General features: G+C 41.1%; 1 protein-coding gene across 2 annotated transcripts in view; it reads right to left on the bottom strand.

The window, feature by feature from the left end:
* Positions 1 to 14,945, bottom strand: part of DNAH11 (dynein axonemal heavy chain 11) — a 249,553-nt gene that overhangs the window by 194,014 nt on the left and 40,594 nt on the right. For both annotated transcript variants that reach the window (XM_045197324.3, XM_053927361.2), the window contains exons 15-23: positions 13,443 to 13,775; positions 12,969 to 13,223; positions 12,716 to 12,885; positions 12,252 to 12,474; positions 8,100 to 8,216; positions 7,911 to 7,997; positions 4,398 to 4,556; positions 3,391 to 3,474; positions 1,364 to 1,522 (exon numbers count right to left, since the gene is read on the bottom strand). In XM_045197324.3, the coding sequence (XP_045053259.2) occupies positions 1,364 to 1,522; positions 3,391 to 3,474; positions 4,398 to 4,556; positions 7,911 to 7,997; positions 8,100 to 8,216; positions 12,252 to 12,474; positions 12,716 to 12,885; positions 12,969 to 13,223; positions 13,443 to 13,775 (1,587 nt within the window). The remainder of the gene's footprint in view (positions 1 to 1,363; positions 1,523 to 3,390; positions 3,475 to 4,397; positions 4,557 to 7,910; positions 7,998 to 8,099; positions 8,217 to 12,251; positions 12,475 to 12,715; positions 12,886 to 12,968; positions 13,224 to 13,442; positions 13,776 to 14,945) is intronic.

The following is a 14,945-nucleotide window of genomic DNA, read 5'->3' on the forward strand; positions in this document are numbered from 1 at the left end:
ATCAGTCGATCAATTGTAAAGTCTAAATATCCAATGTCTAAAAGACTCTGCAATATAATAACTTCAGGGATCATTTATGGAGCACTTACTACTTACTGGGCCTCATCTCCAATTTGTTCACCAGTTCTGCGTGAGAAGCCCTACGCTTTATGTTCATTCCACAGACTGAGGTCTGCAGAGCAGGTGAGCTGCCCAGGAGCCCAGAGTTACTAAGTGTCAGGGCTGGAACAAGGCCTAGTATCTGCTAGTGGAAAAACTGCGAACTCTCTGCCTTCAAATCCTGGGAGCCTTTCACACAACGAGTCCCTCAAGGTCTAGATCTGCCCATGGAGAAAACAAACATACCAGGCTGCCTTTCATATATTTTAAATTCAAATAGGTCGCCTTTCCTTAAAATACAAAGTGTAAGATTGGTATGTTTGCTCTTAAAAGATGCTGAAAAGTAAAATATAACCTTGAGTGGCACGGACACATGAGGAAGCATTCTGGATTTTGCAATAAAATCAAAGCTATCAAAAAGACTACCAAAAAAGACACCATTACTCAATGAATTATGGGGGAGGGAGAATCACAATTTCAGAATGCCCTATCTCCCTAAATTCATTTCCATGTCCTCTGATCCTCTCTAATACAAGTAAGACTTTTTGCAGCTCTGTTGTGCTTTATAAAATGCCTTTACATTCTCTTACTTGATCTTTACAAGATCCTCTGATGTGTGAGAGCAGACAGCATCCTTTAATTTCATTAATAAGAAGCAAAATTCAAAATAGAGAGGTTATGTGTCTTGTTTGCAGTCACACAGCCAGTAAGAGATAAAAGCAGGGTGTCTTAGTCAGCGTGGGCTGCTATAACAGAAATATCCCAGACTAGGGGACTTCAAAAACAATCATTTATTTCCCACTGTTCTAGAGGCTGGAAGTCCAAGTTCAAAGCGCCAGCATGGTCAGGTTCTTGGGGAAGGCCGCCTTCTTGGCTTACAGATGTCTGTCCTCTTATTATATCCTCACATGGCAGAGAATAAAAAAGCTCTGGTCCTTTTCCCTGGAGGGCACTAATTCCATTTATGAGGGCTCCACCTTCGGGACCTAACCATCTCCCAAAGGCCTCACTTCCAAATACCATCACATTGGAAATTAAGGCTTCAACATGTGAATTTGGGGGGGACACGTTTAGTTCATATCAGAGGCTAAAACTAGGACCTTTGCGTGTGCAGTCTGCTTGTCCTGTCTCAAAGAGCCTGACCCTCCCATTTGACCAGACACCTGTTCACAAATCCCGCTTCCTCCCAGATGAATAATGTAAACCAAGGAATAACACTTCACAGTCACAAAAGCGTCCAGTCAACAAGACTCGGGAAACTGACCCCAATGGCCTTCATGAGCTGGTGCCAGTGCCTGTCCCTGAGGGCCGGGCTCTGGAGCTCTGCAACGGCCCTCAGGACGGTGGTCATGTCCTTCACGGCGCCCTCCAGGCCTGTGTACGCGTCCCAGACACGCACTTCCTTGTCAAGTGACCAGATTTCCTAAAGCAAAGCAAAAAAAAAAAAAGTCCCCAAGTATTACTATATATTTTATAATTTGCCTTATTTGAAAGAATAAGCATACATTTCCTGGGATTAGGAAAGAGAATAAAAGCATTTAGGCCCCTAGGGGGAAGACTAATACCAGAGACACAGAAAAGAACCCATTCATTCATGTGTTGTAAGTCCACTATGCACAAGCCACGTGGACACACTGGTTTCTTATTCACAGGCTGTAACTAAAGGCCCCACGGGGCCCTGAATGCAGGTTGGTAACAGAGTGTACAGGAATTGTGCGATGAGGAGCGTGTCCCCCGAAACATAAATAATCAGAAAACTGAGATTGCTACCTGGATTACTAGGACCTTCCTCCAAAGACCTGGCTTGTTTGAATGGTAGCCTGAAATGTGAATACTTTGAGTGTTCGTTCCTGGGAACGTACATATTTCACGACTTTAAGATGTGTTGAAAGGGGCCCTTGACTTGGCTGTCTCCTTGGCCCATGGAACAGCATTCACCGTCGTGAATGAAAAAACCCATCATGAAACAATGATCTTAGCATGAAGAAAAGGACAATCCCACTTGTTTAAAAATAATAATGAAAGACCTTCAGCTGAGAGCGGGGGTTGAATGGTCACGCTGACGTGAGATGAGATGGTAGAGGAAGTCAGTCGGGAATGAGCACAATAATGAGAGAGAGGGACACTGAGACATTCAGCAGAACAATGGGACGTTTCAGGTAGGATCTTGGGGACCAGGATAATATGGGAGACAAATCTGGGAAGTGCCGGTAGGAGCTGAGCACAGGACTGACAAGGCAAGGACATTCTGGGGTGAGAAGAAACCAAACGACCCTGCCACTTTTTAACTCTCTTTCCCTGCTATGCATTCAGCTTTATCCAGAAAGCTTCTACTCTCTTCAGAGGGCATACGGCTATGGAGACTAGATATCAAAGCCCTAAACTGAAATAAGCTCAGTCCTATATACATTGAGCCCTCTTGAAACACATAGTACAAACAAAGATCAGAGTATTCCACATAAATCTACAAGTGGAATACTTCAATTAGTCACCCAAATTCTAGAACCAAAAGGTATTTTTTATAACACAAAATGCTCATGGTTGTTAAGAACTCAAGAGCTTTCATAAGCCTAACCTCTCAGCCCTAGTACTCTTTTTAAAAATATATGTTTATTGATTATGCTATTACAGTTGTCTCAATTTTTTCCCCTTTGCCCCCCTCCACCTGGTACTCTCTTCCCTCCAGCAATCTCCCCCCTGCCAGTTCATGTCCATGGGTCATGCATATAAGTTCTTTGGATTCCCCATTTCCTATACTATTCTTGACGTCCCCCTATTTTCTACCGACCAATTATGCTTCTTAATTCCTGCACCTTTTTCCCCATTCTCTCCCTTCCCCTTCCCAATGGATAACCCTCCAAATGATCTCCGTATCTATGATTTTCTGACAGTTCTGGGTGTTACTTGTTTTGAGGTTTGTAATTCTCTCTGTGGTTGTGCAGGGAGGTGAAGCATGTCCACCTATGCCCCCATCTTGACCAGAAGGCTCCTCAGCCCTGGTACTCCTGATCCTAACACCTTCCATTCTAGACAGCTTTAGGGAACTCTGTATTACAGTGGCTACTCATGAACTCATTAGCCCAAATATGCTTTTTTCCGCTCATTCACAGAAAGGCAGGCTTGATTAAAAGTGCAACTGGCTGTGCGCGAAAAAAAACCCCTTTCTCATATCATCCTGTGTGAAGTAAATAAGGACATGCGGCCCACCACACCAGATACTAGGTTAGGGAAGATGGAAGGAGGTGGTGCTGAAGGAGATAAATTATTGTAATCGACAGTTATGGAACTTGCCTTGGCAAACCTTCTGAGTTCTACATCCATCTGTTCCACATTAATCTGTCTCCACTGGGTTTTAGTCCAATTATCAATGCTTCTCTGAAAATGTACAAGCAGATAAAAGTGTCAACAACATTTGGTGAAAGCAAGTCTCCACAGCAAAATATATAAACTGATGATACACAGTGGCTCTGTCATCCAGGGGAAGGTCGATTATTTAAGTATTAATTGCACTTGTCAAAACTTCCTATCACCGAAACAAAAAGTTGACAGGACACATCCAACTTAAGGCTAAAACATTATGATACATTAATTTCCAGTAGTTCCGTACACACATCTTCATCATCATTCAATCCTGAGTACTTTGAATGAATTGGATAAGTGTATGACCCTCAAATATACCAGATTTTTATTATTCTAAATATAACAAGCTTTCATAAGTATCTTAATCTATTATAAATAAAACTTTCATGAACTTCTTGACTATATCCTATGTCTTGCTAATATATTTTTATTTGCCTTTCAAATAACTTCAAAAAAAAATTATGTATATTCCACATTGCAATATGCCTAGTCCCCTACAATTTATTTTTATACTTAAGTTGTAACAGTGAACAACATATGAATTAATTTTTAGTTAGGTCGATTTATATATGCACATACATGAAACTGTAAGCATGAGTGTATACATGAATTTGTATGAACAGGTCACCATATATGTGTAATGTGCATTTATGCATTAATTTTTATTTGTATCTATATAATCCCCCCAAATGTGAACTTATTACACACAGTTTCATTTACAACCCAAAACAAAACAACCGACATTCAGAAAAGGATCTTCTACTAACACAGATGAATGAACTCGAATTGCCCCCTCCAGAGGGGGCTGGGAATATAATACCCACATATCTTAAGACATAAAACCCACACAGAATGATATAAACACAATTAGTTGCATATTTATACGAAAGAACTGCTAAAGGAAAAAAAAAGGATGCTTTCAAAAAGCAGTATCTTACTTTAACATAAACAATGACATCCCAGAGTCCCTTGAGCAACTTTATTTCTCTGCGACACTGCTTCATGTGTTTGTACTCTGGGAGAGCCACATCAAAAAGATGGGTCGATTCTTGCATCTGTAACATTTCTTCTTCTAACGTTTCAAGCTCTTGGTTTGCCTAAGGAGAAAGCACATACACACAAACACCCTTAAATCCAATGACCCGCCAGAAACAGTGGCCTACACAGTTCTCTAGCTCCGGTTATGACACCATTAACAACTACGATTTAAAAAGAAAAATTTTGTCCTGACCGGTGTGGCTCAGTTGGTTGGGTGTTGTCCTGCAAAACAAAAGGTCACTGGTATTCCTTAGTTCACTGTGATGTGTCTAGAGGTCGACTTCCTATTTATCCTGGTTGGGACTCAGGGAATTTCTTTAATCAATTGATTCATGCTTTGACAAGTCCTAGGAAAATCTCAGCTATTATACATCTGACTACTGCCTGTCTAATATTCTGTTTATTCTCTCTTCCAGGAAGTCTGAGAAGAAGAGTTAGACATTCTAAGTTCTTACTCCGTGTCTCTAAATCTCTTTCATCTTTTCCATCTCTCTGCACCTATGTGCTGCCTTCTATGTGATTTCTTCCAATGTCATTTGCATTTAACTAATTCTCTTTTCAGCATTAACTAGCTCTCTAACCCATCTGTTGAGATTTTAAAAATAATTATATTTTTCATTTCCACAAGTTTTGGGCCCTTTCTGTCAAATTCAGCTGATCAGAGCTGACAGTCTCAAAACTGGGAACCTGGTTCATGTTTTCATTATTATGTTTCATTTCCTTAATAAAATATCTTCTAATATCTGACATTTTGTATATGAATCTGCATCTCTAGTTTGCTCCTTCTACTGGCTCTCATGCACAATAATTTATTGTTTTCTTGTAAACTCTTATTTGACTGAACTTAATTTGTTGGACCCCTGAGAAGACTAGAATAAAAGCACTTATTTTTCTGGAGAAGATTTGGGTTTACTTCTACTAAGAAGAGCTACTTGTATCGATTTCCATTTCCTGGACTAGAAATTCCTTAATCAGAGAGGTAGTATAAAATTGAACCATAACCCTTATGAAAACAGGCCTATGTTTACAAATTCCAGGGGATATTTTCCCTCTTCCTCCCTTTTTTCCTACTCTCAGCCTTAGCGAGGACTGGCAGGCAGGTTCAGAGGCTCCTGTTGCAGATTTTTCCTCACCCACCCTTTCACTGAGGGTGTGACCTCCTAAGACCATCTACATCCCTCAGAAAGGGTTCATTGCAAAGTTCTCCACCTCTGATACTTGTGTGGGCCCCATACAGAGGCAGCACAGACTTATATGTTTGCCTCTGCTTCCCACCCTGCGTGCTCTTTTTCCCCCTGTCCTTTAGAGAGTTCTCTTGTTGGGGGGGAAATTCAGTAATAGATTTCAAATTGCACATTTGTGAACATGTTTCAGCATCTCTTACAAAAGGAGGGTTTTCAAAATGTCCCGTCTATCATACTCCCCAAAGACAACAGCCCTTTAATTTATTTTTCGTCAATTTTCCTATTATTTATACTAATTCAATTATTCCTAGAAATATATACCCAGTTATATTATGTTAAGTGTTTACTGTGCCTTTGGCTGTGCAGAAACAATAGCACCTAAGTTTACTAAGGAATCAGTTCTAAAAGAAGAGGTTCACTATACCACTCCTGTTTTGCCAGGTGAGCTGCCTAGAATAGTAGGGTCAACCTTACCAGCCCAGAGCAAAGAACATACATGCCTTTCATTGAATCCACTTAGATAATTATTAGATATGCACACTGAGCAAACACAAGAAAATGACTTCAGGATAAATGTAACCCAGCCCTACCACATTCAAAATATCCCTCAACACATTCCACAAGCATAAGGACAAATGTCTCTGACTATTAAGTATGTAATGATATGCTGTTACAGTATGATGTTCCGGTGGTAGGACTCACTAAATAACTGTAGTCAATGTTTGCACACAGCACATTGGCTAGTCCAATAAAAATGTCTCCCCTCCCACACTCTGTTCAAACCACCTGGCTATAATCGTTTAAAAAACCACAACTCGATGAGCATATACTAACCTACTCTCTTTTCAGTGGCTTCTGTAACCACTTATCTTCAGCCAAGGGAAAGAGAAGACCTCATGCTACAGAATGGCGTTTCCTGGATGAGCTGAAAGCAGTTAAAACTCAGTTCACCCCCAAAGATGGCGAGAGCAGTAACAGCTGCCAGCTGCAAGATTTACACCAGGCTCACGAGTAAAGCCTGTCTCCAGCATGAAATAAGATCAGAACGGCAGCCTAGAGGAAGAACTCAGAAAGACTCCCAGCTCTTGAACCTAAAGGTCGCAAAGTCATTTTCTCATTGTGGCTGCTAGGTTAAGAATTTCTAGAGAAACAGAAGATATTATTTTTCTAATAAAAGTTTAAAACATTTTTTTCAAGCCTCATGAATAACTCAAACATTTTGGATTATTTGCCCATTTTATTCATTCCTACACTCAACCATAATAAAGCAGTTCATTATAAACTAGGCTTGAATGACTCAGTCCTATTTGTATTCAGAGTTAAAAATAAGTTACGGAGTTCCTTACTGGCAAGATTCACATGGGAAATAGTACAATGGCTAAAATTTCTGATTTTTTTTTAAATTAGCTAGAATTTTAATCCTAGTTGTATTCCTCACTAACTACAATTTCCCACAAGGTAATTATACATGATTTTTTTTTTACCTGAAAAATAAGATAATAATAGACCTTCCAGAACATTTGGTCCTGTCTAAAACACCTACACTTAGAAAATGCTCCTTAGAAAATGGCCCGGAATCCAAATAGCCTATAATGTTTATTTATACTTTTGGCTGACAGGATTAATACATTAAAAAATACCACTATGTCTTCTTGGTCCAATAAAGATGCTGTGGTCGCACTGCCAAGGATAGCCCTCCTTGCCGTGGTAGCCAAGCTGGTCCTGGCACGTGGGGTTAGGGCGATGGGTTAGGGTTCGAATCTTGCGGGAGAACAGGATTTACACTAACTACGCACATTGGGGACAGGGACGAATTTTCAGGACCCCTTGGCATGGACCAAATGTCTCCACGGATGTATCGGACAGGACCCAGTATCTGCTAATCATGACAGAAGCTACATCATAGGGAAAAGGCAAGAACTGAATAAAATAATGTAAGTGATACGCTTAGCAAAGTTCTTCACCTATTTATATAAGGGCTTAAAATAGCGGTAGTTGTTACTTTCACGAGTATGATTACTTTGATAATGATAGTGGTTTTGAGAGACATGATCAAAAACAATATAACTTACTTGGGGAAAATTGGTTTTAATGGTGTTTTATATAGTTAATTCTCAACTCCTACAACTAATTGCAAAACTAAGGCAAAATATAGCAGTATCTCGGTATCTAAATTTTCCTTCTGAAACTGCTATTGTAACTCACATAAGATAACGAGGTCGGCATTACCTTATCCAGCACTGGGTATGGATTTTCCGCATGAAAACCAAAAGGAGCGCAGAGTCTGAATCTCTCTCTGAACCTGGCCTGCTTCCCCTAGTCAGGGCAGAAAAAAAAGACGAAAGTGAATCTCAAACAAATAACTTGCATAATCCTTGTAAAACCTTTCTTTAAAAAAAAAATTGGTAGCTCACTTACATCAAATAAAATACATTTTTTCCTTATAAGAGTGACTTCTGAATTTTGGAGAGGTGAAACTTCGTGTCGGACAGTTGCTGCTATCTTTTTGGTAGTTTCCCATTTTTCAGGTAATTCCTACAAAAAAACAGGTGCAATCGGGAAATTACTTCAATGCCTCAAAGAAATCCACCCCATAGGGTTCAATCATTCTAATCTCTACGCTAACCCCTGACATCTCCTCATCCTCAAATAACGGAAGGAGTTGGTCTCCAAAAGGATGAAAGTGACTGAGAGGCTTCCAGTGGGCCGAAGTCCTCACTGGCCCCCTGGAACCCTGGACTGGTATCTTCCAAGCAATAAGCCAGAGTTGTTCTCTGGGGTCAGATTTATCCCCAAATTAATGACCATCTTTTCAAAATAAACGCAAATTTCGAAACTGTTTCGCAGTTGAGGGGAAAAAATTACAGTGCTCCAGAAAGACTGTGCTGACCTCTAGCAACTAGAAATGGAGCCGTATTTAGCGAGGGCAGTGGAAAACAGAATGCTTTGACTCTGGCTGGGCAGAGCGCCTCCCTCTCGCGTCCTCCACCCTCCTCACCCTGCAGAAGCTCTGTGGGCACCGTCTCCATGGAGAGGCTGAGCACTTGGGGCAGGTTAGTTTCAGATTACTAGGACTTTTGAAGACAAGGCAAAGGGGAAGGAAGGTGGATTCGTACTGGATGTAGGACAAAAGAAGCAATAAATAGCTCAGGTAGCAACCCCACTGTGCCCTCCCTGACTACCATGCAGACAGGACAACAGGAAGCTATTTCCTTTGAAGAGCCATTGTGCATAATTGCCGTTGAAAAGCATTCCTTGTGTCCAGGTTAAGAAAGCATTGTTTCTCTGGGTCATCTCCTGGGACACTGAAATTGTTTTGTCACATGAAACCCCCCATAGCGATGAGACTCCACTTGTACAGGCAAAGTGCAAAAATCAAGGGTTCTAAAGACTACTTTGTAACCCTGGATAAATATTTGATGAATGACTCAGTGACTGCCAATTATGAAGAGTGCACTGTGCTAAGTATAAATTTTATCTGTGCAGTGCAGGAGTGAGGCAAAGATAAAACATATTCTTTGATTCAAATTGTTTTATAATGTCAGAGTGAATGAGAGGCACACACAATAATTATTCTTCGTGACAGAATGTGTTAACTTCCATCAAGAGGTCTACGCATCATGGAACTTAAATGCTCAGGAGGCAACTCGGTGTCATGAGAGGAATACCAAATCAGGCCAGGAACCCAGAGATCTGGGCTCTAAACTTGCCCGTCCCCTTGTTCTTCCACCCTTTATCTTACCAGACTCTGCATCCTCGTCTGCACAGTCTCGCTTCCCATTTCCAATGGATCCCATGGAACCCATGGGAGGGAAGCCACAGAGAGATCACATCGGTGGGCTGCGGCCCTTCAACCCTACCCAACCAACTACAGCTATACCAGCTACTACCTGCTTTATAGTTGGGGATTCCAAACAAGCTTCCACTTGATTAAAATAGATTTGCATTGAAGACCAAAAGATCAGGTGATCTCCAGTCTCGGTAACTGGTGATCCACTCGAGGCAGTAACGCTGACTCTCGGGCGCAAAGTTATAACTGGGTTTTAACAGGTGGAGATTAGGGGGCGATCCCCTGAGATCCCATGAACTAAGGGGACCAATGCAGGGTGGGGTGAGGGTGGGCTCTTATGGAAACTGGACAGTATTCAGAGGCTAAGGGCAGTCAATGAAGATTTCTTAGCAGGGGAGGGACTCAATAAAACCTGTAGATTAGAAATTTAATCCATTTTAGGGCATCCTGTAGATAGAGTGTGAGAACACAGGCTTTTAAATAGAACAAAGCACAGGCAAGTATTTGGAAGATGTTATTACTGCTAATGACTATGAAGGAGAAACAGTAACTACTGCAAGTTGCTTTAATTAAAATAAAATTGGGGCACTGTTAAACTCCACATGCAACTTGTTCTGCCTATCAATCTTGTATTTCCTCCTGGCCGGATTGAATTACTGACACAGAAGCATACGCACAGCTAAAAGTATGGCCCACTTCTGAAATACTGAAAAGCCTAATAATTTCAATACTGCCATAACCTTAAGGAGTGAGTCAAACTTTTGTAATAAAAATTCTGGAGGCCGTGGCTAAAATGCCACATATCAATTACTTGTGTCATGATTGGTATCTCTGTATTTTAAGGTCCAAGACGTGACTCTTTATATCTGAATCTTTACAAAACCAAATACGTGCAGTGTGTCCTACTGTAACTAATCACCTCTCATTCATGTTATGTATCTACCCACATCTTATCTCACTCCACGTCTAACTGGATTTTCAATTTTAAGGACAGTGTATACTTCACAGAATTTAGTAACTCATATATTGTAATTCTTTATTGTCCTTATAGTCAAGAGAGCAATTATAAATATACTGTTGCATTTAATCCTCACAAAACAAAATGAGGGCCATAAAACTGTGGCAGCAAATGTGGAAAAGAGTTTGGTGGTCCCTCGAAAAGTTAAGCTCAGAATTACCATATGACCCAGCAATTTCACTCCGAAGTGATTCCAAAAAGAAATGAAAACAAGTACTCAGATACTTGTGCACCAATGTTCGTGCAGCACTATTCACAAGAACCAAAAGATGGAAACAACCCAAACGTCCATCAGCAGATGAAAGGCTAAACAAATCACAGTTTGAATATATACAATGGAACATTATTCAGCCATCAAAAGGAATGAAGTAGTAATATACTACAATGTGAATGAAGCTCAAAAATATCACGCCAAGTGAAAGAAGCCAAACAAAAAAAGCCACATATTGTATAATTCCATTTATATGAAATATCTAGAATAAGTAAACCCACCCTGACTGGTGGCTCAGTGGTTGGGCATCTTCCTGCAAACCTAAAGGTTGTTGGTTTGATTCCCGGTCAGGGCACACGCCTGGGTTGTGGGCCAGGTCCCCCGTGGCGGGAGTGTGAGAGGCAACCACACAGTGATGTTTCTCTCCCTCTCTTTCTCCCTCCCTTCCCTTCTCTCTAAAAATAAATAAATAAATAAATAATTTAAAAATATTTTTAGAAAATAGAATAAGTAAACCCACACAGACACAAAATGACTGGCGCAGCCAAGGGTTGGTGCTGGGAGGTGGAGAGGGAGGAATGACAACGAATGGGTATGGAGTTTCTTTTGGGGGTGAGGAAACTAGCTAGAGGTGGTGGTTCTACCACACTGAGAATGTACTAAATGTCATACACTTTGAAATGGTTATTTTTATATTATGTGAATTGTGAACATCACCTCATTTTTTAAAAAAACAGAAAGTGGGAAATTGGAGAGTGTATAAAAATAATGAAGTATCTTGAGGGATAATTCACTGCACGCTCCGAGGCAAGCAGATGAGATGGACTCAAACGGTTCTTGGAAACAAATCTAAGCGTGAGCTTCACCCAAATTCAATAGAAGTTTTTTAGTTAATGTCTCCACAGCTCCCATTTGCAAGGTTCAAGGTAAGCCTGTCCTGGAAGCTGGTGGATGATGTAAATAAATACACTATCTATAGAACTGCAAAGCGGGCATGGGGATAGAGGCCCAACTGTGAGATCTTTAACCACAGTTTCAGTTATAACTGAAAAGACTTTGTTCAGCATTTGGTGCGCAGCAGCCAGCAGGTCTTCCCAGGGCATGGAAGCAGGAGGAGGACACAGAAATCCTGTTTTGGAAACACACTGATTTCTCCATCCAGACTGGGCTTTCCTTATTCTTTAGTAATGTGTCCGTGATATTTTTCCAAAGACTAGGCCACTTGTCAACTCACAGCTTTAAATGAAAGAGAGCTGGAATATATTTCTTGTGTGAACTGATGACAAAAGGGGTCCTCTATTACCTAAACACCTTCTGACGAGAAGGCAGCAGAGCATAGCAGTAAAGGGCAAGTATGGGCTTTATTACTTGTGTGACCCTGAATAAGTTATGAAACCCCTTTAAGCTTCAGATTCCTAACCTATAAAATGAAAACATTAGTCTCTACAGTAGAGGTTGTTATAGGGATGTCACTAAGAGTACAGGTAAAGAACTTGGCCAAAGGAGATGCTCAGTTTATGGTGATTATGATTATTTTACCACCATACTTACCTCTAGCTGAAGGTAGACCTGCTCAGGCATCTTCTGGCCATAGGTTTCCAAGAGCGTGATGGTTTCTTTTAGTGGCTCAAACAGTTCATCAGTAGCTCTCTGTCGGCTTCTTACAGCCAGAAGATGTCCCATGATGTCAACTAGGCCATCGTGATCGCCTTCACCCACTTCTCTCTGAAGTCCGGCATCAGTCTGCTTTAGAAATTCTTGCAGCTCATTCAGACTATTAAGTACATATAGACATGCATGTATTCGCACACGAACACAAATAGAGCTCATTAAAACATTTGGAAGTATAAGACTTCTGACTGAATCTTATTTTCATTATTTGCCTAATTAAACATTGCTTGTTATCTCTATTATAAAAACCTGACAGTTTTAATGCTCTTAAAATTAGTATCTTGGTTTTAGAAAGCAGTCAGGTGTTATGTTACAATTCCAAACACTGAAGCACAGAAGGCTACCTGTCGATGACAAATCTCAGAAGATGCTCCTGAAACATCCAGCTCCATTTCTTAATAATGTTCAGCAAGCTCACTTTGAAGGGCTTCATGTCCACTTTGAACCAACCGTCAAACACTCTGAAGTCATTGAACTTGTTCATCTGAACATATAAAGCCTCATAAACGTCAATCTACAATTAGAAAAAAAAATAACTACAACAACTCACTCAATCAAAAGCCAAGAACTATGTTAAAAGCTAAAGGGTTTCCTTGCCTGTTCCTTGAATTGTTCCAGGGTTGGCGGGTGTTCAGGGACCTCTTCATTTGCATGAGCATCCATGTCCTCGGATGATGCAGCTTGGCCATACAGCAGAAAATGCTTCATAAACTCAGCCCGGTCATCCACCCAGAGGTAAGCGTATGTGTCCAGGGTATTTCTGAAGTCCAAGACTTTGCTGATGATGCCTGCCACTCTGTTCATTATCTCCTGCCTGGCCTCCACCAGGCCTAACATGTTATCCATGTCATTCTAAATGAGAGGAAAACTGAGCACTTATTAAAACCGACCTTGCCCTATCAATTACGTGCAACATAACACTATCCAGGGCATTTCTTCAAAAGGAGAGCACTTGGTAAAATCAAAAATGACATTGCTTTTTCCACCTCTTCCCTGCCTGTGCTCCCCATTATCCCAATTTATTTTTAAACTATTAATATAAAAACTAAAGCCCACTTACAAAGGTAATACCTGATAATGTGCTACTTCCAGATGTGCTGCTACTCGCTTCATCTGGGCCGACATCCTAAAACTATTGCATAGCATTTCTTCTACCAGGTCATAGAAGCCGTCCCCAGCCTCTCTTTCTAAAGAAGGTTTAAACAGAATCTCGGGGGGCATTAAGATCATTTGTGCTTGAAAAAATGGTGCAGGTTTCAATTGCTTCTCCGTATTCTTCAGAAAGAAGTCTAAGTCGTGCATTATGGCTTGAAAAAAGCCTCCTACCACGATGTCATCAATGAATTCTACGTAAATTTTCCAGGCGTCTACGGAAGGATTGGCTTTGAAGAGCTTCCTATTCTCCTAGAAACATGAGGCATCGATACGTGAGAATTAACACTAGTGAGTATAAAAAGAAATGCATTCCATTCAAATGGTTTGTTAAGAGAAGGGACTGCATTTTTGCCATAACACAGGAACATTCAAATGCTAGGTTGCAGAACCTTAAGCTAAACAAGATTTTTTTAACATCGAGTTTATTTTAAAAATACATTCAAAAGTCATTCTTTAAAAGAAAAATCATTACGAAGACTGCTATCTTCAAAAACAGACAAGAAATACACTAGCTCCCAAAGCATTCAAGGTGTATTCGACCTGGGCTCTACTTCTTGCTATCCCCAACTCTGGGTGGCCTTGGACTTTGCCTTCTGGGGACTTGCGTACAAATGAAGCAGTTTCCCAAAGTGGTCCTTCAGAGAACACTGTTCTGGGACATCCAAAGTTCACAAAGTCAGCCAAGTGTTATGTACTCCGGGCCACTCGTGGAGACTCACTGCGCACCTATTACAGTGAAGTCTATCTAACTTGGTTTAACCCAGTTGTTTCCAAACACAAAGAATCTTTCTTGCAAGCCACCTGTGGGCAGCCTATGGAATAAAAACTTAGCTTGGGAAACACTGGCCCGGTGAAGTCTTACCTCCATTTGTGCTTCAACAACATGAAGTTCTTCTACCTCTTCAGCCTCTCCCGAGAGTGTGGGGGAAGAGATAAACAGTCAACAGGGCACAGCGGGGCCAGACACGGATGTGGGCAGTGACCGCTAGAGGCAGGGCATGCAGTGGGAAGGCCCAGGGACACAGATTTGAAAGGTCGGGGTGGGCAGTGAAGTTGATTCCAGAGACACCTTCTGAGTTACAAAGGCTCCAGTCTCTAAAGGTCAGAGGTCAGGTGCCTAAGCCAGAAACACCAGCACCGAGAAAAGGAGACATCAGAACAGGAGCTGATTCTAAGGCAGAGTGTGTTCTCTGCTTTCTTGGACTATGTGCTCCTGTGAATGTATGATCCAGAATTCAAAGGTGTGTGCTATAGGTAAAAACCTGAATGCAGAGGCGAGTCTCCCCCCTGATAAAGTAGGGCAGAAACGAGCAAGTTCTAGGGGTTTCTTACATTCAAACAAATTTAAGAACTGCCGTTTCAAGGATGCTCTCTTGCCCACCGCTCGAGTGGAACCATTTACATCTGTGCAGTACACGT

Source organism: Desmodus rotundus, chromosome 6, assembly GCF_022682495.2.
Source record: "Desmodus rotundus isolate HL8 chromosome 6, HLdesRot8A.1, whole genome shotgun sequence".
In the NCBI taxonomy this organism is placed as follows: Eukaryota; Metazoa; Chordata; class Mammalia; order Chiroptera; family Phyllostomidae; genus Desmodus; species Desmodus rotundus.